General features: G+C 57.9%; 2 protein-coding genes across 2 annotated transcripts; one reads left to right on the top strand and one right to left on the bottom strand.

Moving 5' to 3' along the window:
- Positions 1-2632: 2632 nt before the first annotated feature.
- SCHCODRAFT_02646027 (uncharacterized protein) lies at positions 2633-4862 on the bottom strand. Its single transcript, XM_050346475.1, has 3 exons — positions 4553-4862; positions 4273-4501; positions 2633-4223 (listed from the first exon to the last, which is right to left on the bottom strand). Exons 1-3 carry the CDS (start codon positions 4833-4835, stop codon positions 3017-3019), a joined length of 1719 nt encoding a protein of 572 aa, XP_050196875.1. The 5' UTR covers positions 4836-4862; the 3' UTR covers positions 2633-3016.
- Positions 4863-5043: 181 nt separating this feature from the next.
- Positions 5044-5995, top strand: SCHCODRAFT_02754065 (DnaJ-domain-containing protein; the record flags this gene model as incomplete). Its single annotated transcript, XM_050347290.1, has 7 exons — positions 5044-5152; positions 5205-5307; positions 5357-5474; positions 5525-5577; positions 5624-5710; positions 5764-5935; positions 5988-5995. Coding segments are annotated over 7 exons (648 nt in total), but the record flags the coding sequence as incomplete, so codon positions are not given.
- Between the last annotated feature and the right edge of the window lie 31 nt (positions 5996-6026).

The raw sequence follows: 6026 nt of genomic DNA, 5'->3' as shown, positions 1-6026 counted from the left end.
TTCTGCTTGTAGAACCTTCTGGCCTTGCCAGTGAGCCAACGCGAGACAACGTCGGCCTGCCGAGTGGCTGCCACTCGACCATCAGTGACATACTGAAGAGAATCAATGACGAAGGTCCAGAAGGCCTCATCGTCCTCCCGGCCGTCGTAGGACTCGGGAGGCTGCGGCTTAAGGCGGCTGGCCTTACCCGCGCTGTCAAACTGTCCGTCGTCATCCGAGTCTGAGCTCGGAAGGCCGACTACACGGCTTCTGATCATAGCCATGTACTTGTCCCAGTAGGACTCGCCCCCAGCTACATAGCTCGGACGAAGCTTGTCTTCGGGACTAGAAGCCTTCGAAGGACGTTCACGATGCACCGCGGGGGGCACAGAGGCCTCCGCGGTCTCGCGCTTGATTGCGCTCAGGTCACGTGTCGGTTGAACTTCGTTCGGCACCGATCGCTCACGTGCGACGCTCGCAGCGCGCGAGCGTGCGGCGCCAGACCCATCCGTGAGGAGTTCGACGAGATTGTCGTACCTCTCACTGAGCTGGCTGACCTGCCTCGCCAGTTTGGCATTGAGGGCGGCGTAGTCCGCGGCCTCAACAGTCTTGAGGTGGAGTGCATCGAACAGATCGGCGATCTGCTTGTTTTCGGCGGCGCGGGGTTCCAGATTTGCCAAAGACACCCTTGGCCCCTGATTGGGCACTTGAGCCCGCGATCCCCGAGCTCGATTTGCGGCATCCAGGATGTCCCGCTGAATCTCGGGATCGTGTTCGACCTCGTCGAAGTCGAGATTACCGAAATTGCGTAGATCCGGGCCTTTACCCTTATCCATCCGGTCCCTACTGTTTCCGGGGATAGAGCTCTCAGGTACGTTCACGCTTTCGGACTCGCGAGCCCCGTGCTCGCTGTTCTCATCATACTGAGGGAAAATTTTATTCGTAGTATTATCTACTTCCGTGGACTCTGGCGCGATAGCGCGACTGCCCACAGCACCCGGTGCACGCGGCTGAGCACCAGCTTCAGGCACGAGGCCGTCGGCGGCATGCGCGTGGGTCGGGGACTGAGCAGCGGCATCGGCCGACCACTCGCCCTCTCCAGGGTCTGCTCCGTCGAGAGCAGACACCTGGCGGGATACCCCCACCGTCGTGGCGGAAGCACCCGACGACGGCACAACGTCGTGTTGCACCGTCGCATGCTCGATGACCTGGTCATCGGCGGTGGCAGGCGGCGCATCTTGAGCGCCCGCCGTACCCGAGTCGGACTCGTTGTCCGAGAGTGCACTAGTGAAGGAGTCGTCAGTACCACGCCACGCGGTCTGAGACTCACCGGTGTCAACCGACGCTGCGCGAGGGCGGAAACGTCCGCTGGAGTCGCGCAGAGGTTGAGCTTTTGGCGCCATTGAGATTGTCGACAAGGAAGAAAGGGTAATTAAGCCGCGAAGGGTGCCGGGTTGATCAAGTCCGTTGCCTTAGCGGGGGGAATAGGGGTAGGTAGTGAAAACTTTGCTGGTTGCTGGTTGTCGAAGTCGAAGTCGATGTTTCTATCGAGGACGTCGAGCGAGAGAGTAAAAATATGAGGCGAGTACGGTGACGCGGAGAGCGGGCCGGGCTCGGCTCACGGAGATGATGAAGAAGATTCCCACGAGGTTACTCTGTAACGAAGTCTCGATTGAAAACCTTGCCCTCCTCCCTTGGAGGAGGGCCCTTTTATACCTACAGCTGTAAGTAGTCATAACTAGTCACGGAGTATATATACGAGTCATAAGAAACCAGGAGAACCTCAAGGAACTCCAAAGGAAATACCCCCGCGAGGGGTGAAGGCAGAGCACGTGGCGTCGGCTAAGGCCGAGGCGTCACACCGCCCTATCTACTTTACGGCAGCCATACATGGAGTCGAGTTATCACACTACCAACGGGCAAATGACACGACCTGCACGTATCCATCGGATACACACTTGTGCTAAGGAAGTAAGTGCCGGTCTATCCAGTCAAGCGCGTCGACAAGAACTTGAACATGCCGCGAGTCCCGATCGGCCAGGGAGGTTCCCCCATCTCACAGTTGAGTACACGCGAAGACCCAGGATTGCCACGGAACTTTGCGGCTCCCAAATCGCTGGTGTTCCGTTGAAAACCGTGGAGTTCCAATGCTCGATCACTTTAGACTTTGGCCACTGATTATGGTCGATTTCCACGGATTCGGAACCAAATACAGTCGCGATCACATTGATCGCCGATTGCCTTTTGCGGCGACGCGTTCCTCCTGAGTCCTGGCTCCGAAATTGAGGACGCCAACATGCACCTAATTCATCACCCTTTCTCAAGTCTCCCAGGAGATCTGAGCATAAGTGAGGGGTAACGGAAGGAGCGGCTTGCGAGGGGGCAACCCGAAGCGTCGGCGAAAGCTCTGTGCCCTATCCAACGTCGGTGTGCCCCGCGTACGACTTGGGACGATATTCTCGGTCATAGTTGTATGTCTGACATGACTCTTTGTGGACTTTGCCTAGTACTTACTGACTCGGAGTCACCCATGGGCGAAGGATGGAATTGTCTTTGCCTGTTGGTGGGCAGACTTGATGAACTGGACTTCGACACACGCTGGATATCCAAGTGGGACTAGGCGGGCTGAGAGTTGGCGAGGATATCGACGGTGGCCTTGGGGAGGGCGCGCCCATCTGGGGCGGAGGTCGCACCACAGTCTGGGTGAGTTTCTTTTTCCTTGGCAGGGGGGAGTTCCAAGTTGGCAGCTCTTCCGTTTCCATCCCACTGACCTTGCCCGCCCAGTTCATCGACCCAAAGAACGGTGTCTGCGGCTTCGCTTCGCCAGTGCTTCACATGCCGACGGATGTAGCATTGGCAGGTGAACTGAGAGCAGCTTTCCGCACGAACTTAGGCGCCATCCTGAAAGGCATGAGCGCGAGTTAGAAGGTGAGGCCGCTTGAACGGGCCTGCAGATTGGCAAATTCATGTAGTATCCATCCACGCGCCTATTTATACTTAGTCTTGTTCATCGACACATATACAAGCAGCCCACCATCTACAAGATCACCCTCCACCCCGCATCCACCGCCTCCTTCAGCGTAAACGTCTCCTCTTCCTGTTCTTCCCCCTCCCCTCCCTCCCCCGCAACGTTGAGCAGCAGCTCGTGCGCCTCGCCCTCGAGCGGCTTCGGTATGCGTTTCACCGTCACCGTCTGCTTGGTGTTGTCTCCGCTCTCGCCATCGTCGTCCACCGCCACCACCTTCGCTATCACGACCGTCACCTCCGGCGTCATCGTCGCGGCGTTCAGCTCCAGACTCGTCCACCCGACGTGCTTTCCAACCTCGAGCTGCGCAAGGGAGGCAACGGGCTGCGACGCGGTGGCGGAGGCGAGCGACTGGGCCAGCGCGGGGTAGGGTGACGGCTGGGCGGAGGCGTTCGTGGTGGCATTGAGAGAGGGAGCGGCGTCGTCGTAGTCGTCGTTGTACGAGAGCTGGATATTCGCCTCATCCTGGTTCTCCTCGGCGTAGGTCTGCTCGTACGCAGAGGTATCGTACTTATATCCCGACGTGTCCGCCTCCCACCCCGCCTCGACGTCCACGCTCGTCACGAAAACGTTCGGCGGCAGGTCTGTGCGCTCGGATGGCGGGACGAGGCGCGGGAGGCGCGCTTGGTGTCGGGGAGCCTGCGCTTTCGAGGATGTGGTGCCACATTTCGAAGCTGCCGCCCCATCCCCATACAACTCAGCCTGCGCCTTCGAGGTCGCCGCACCATTCTGCGCCTGTGAAGCCGCCGCCCCACCCTGCGCCTTTGAAGTCGCTGCGCCACTCTGCACCTGCCCCGCCCCCGCCTCATCAGCGAACACGATCCTCTTCGGCCCCGCCGGCACCTGCATCTTCAGATTCTTCCGGAAGTTCTTGCTCTTGTTCTTGTTCCGCAGCGAGAACATTGTGAGCTCGCTGTAGTCTGGGGCGCCTGCCATAGGTGCTTTGGTGTCCACAACAGGTGCATCGTAATCCTCCAGGGGCGCATCGAGGTCCATCTCCGACCACATGCTTCCCGCGAGTGCATTCGCCACGTTCGCTGTCGAAGGTCTGCCTAGAGGCGTCCCGTTCGTCGTCGACAGCGCCTTCGGGGGCGGCGCCATCGCAACATCGCCACCGCCTTGCAATTGCCGTAGTCGTTGAGCGCGTCGCCGCCGATTTCGCTCACGAGAAGTAGTTTTACCTTGGCCCGGTGGGGTGACAGCGGGTGGTTTTGTGGCACTGCGCGAAGTGTCAATTGACTTTCGGAAGCATGTAGAACGGATCTCACACTGGTGGCTTCTTCGCTGGTGGCTGCCTCGCCGGTTTCTTTGAGCTCTGCACAAGCGGCGCATCATCACTTGAATCGCTATCCGAAGAGGAGTCAGACGAAGAGGTATCGTCCGAGTCCGAGTCGTCGTCAGAGTCCGAGGTGTCATCAGAGCTATCGGATGAGTCATCTGAGGAGTCTGAGCTGGACGAGCTGGTAGATGGTGAGCGTTTGCGCTTCTTGCCAGCGGCTACTGAGGTTCAGTGAATGTCGTCGAAAAGACGTGGAGAAAGCTACTGACCTGGCTTCGTCGTAGTTGCTGTCTGGGTCGTTGTAGATGAAGCAGAGGCCTTTTCAGAGCACTTCAAAACAAGCAAGTCCCCGTCGCGTAACAGATCGCGTGTTGACTGCCAGTCCAGCAGCTCGAAATCATCGAGAAGTACTTGCAAGCCAGTTCCAGTAGGCCCCAACCCAGGTACATTTTTTACCAGTGACTTCTTGAGGTCTTCAATCTTTTCCCCTTCCACCGCGTACCAGAACTTCAATGCCGGAAGCGGCGGCAAACACTGCAGCTTCACGCGCATGGCCGAGGTGAAGGTTTTGAACAAGCGCCGGTCACGCGTGACTTTGCCACGCGCCAAGTGTCACAAGTCGCGGACACGTCGACGAGTGCGGCGCCCGCTGAAAGCACACAACTTCTCCTCCTCCCCCACCGACTCACGCTCTTTCCACGCCCGAGCGTGTCCCCTCCTTCAGCGCTCCGCACCGGCGCGTACACGAAGCTCCGCCAACATGGCGCAATACAGTTACGATGAGTCGGGGAACATGGCGGCGACGTTCGCCCTCAGTGTCCTCGTCCTGATCCTCGTACCTTGGACTATCTCTGTTCTTTCACCGAAAAGTGAGTCTACCCCATCCGCTGTATTAGATTCTATCTGACAAGGGGACCTCAGGCAGGAAGCACGTAAACAGAAAGGAAGGATGCACCTGCGCGCCATGCCTCGAGAACCAGCAGCGCCTCAAAAAGCAGATGCCCCGCGTCACCTTCCGCAAGAGGTGCGTCCCCCCTCCTTATAACCCTACTCGTGTCCTAATATCCTCACAGCTATGTGTTTCTTGCCCTTGGTTGGGCTGCCACGGCGGCTCTCGTCTACAAAGTCATCAACGCGACCCCAGGAGAGAGCGTCCTCTATGACCCCTTCGAGATTCTTGGCATTGCAAGGGTGCGTGTGCCTCCTGCCCTCACTTGTTCTCTTACCCATCTCCCTCCTAGGAAGCCACCGAGAAGGAGATCAAATCCCACTACAAGAAGCTGTCCAAGATCTAGTATGTGGCAAGCTATGTGGAAATATACGCGCTAATGCATCCCCAGTCATCCGGATAAGATCAAAGCGACTGCTGAGGAGACCCTTGAAATGATTCAGGATCGTTTCGTCAAGATTACCAAGGCGTACAAAGCGTGCGTCGAATACTCGCCGGTTACTCGGACTCTGCACTCACGCCTTCTTTCAGACTCACGGACGAGGTCACGCGCGAGAACTGGCAGAAGTACAACGATCCAGACGGACCGCAGCAGACCACTGTTGGCATCGCCATTCCTCAGTGGGTCATCGATGCTCAGAACAACATCTACGTCCTCGGTGTCTACGCCGTAGTCCTCCTCGTCGGGCTTCCCTATCTGGTCGTACGTATCCTGCCATTTCGTTACCGTTGCAGGTTTTCTCACCGAAACACAGTACAAATGGTCCACTGCGAACAGCAACAAGACGAAAGAC

The sequence above is a fragment of the Schizophyllum commune genome (genome assembly GCF_000143185.2).
Source record: "Schizophyllum commune H4-8 unplaced genomic scaffold SCHCOscaffold_21, whole genome shotgun sequence".
Lineage (NCBI taxonomy): Eukaryota > Fungi > Basidiomycota > Agaricomycetes > Agaricales > Schizophyllaceae > Schizophyllum > Schizophyllum commune.
Note: the sequence above shows the minus strand (reverse complement) of the source record. Positions and strands in the feature narration are given on the sequence as shown.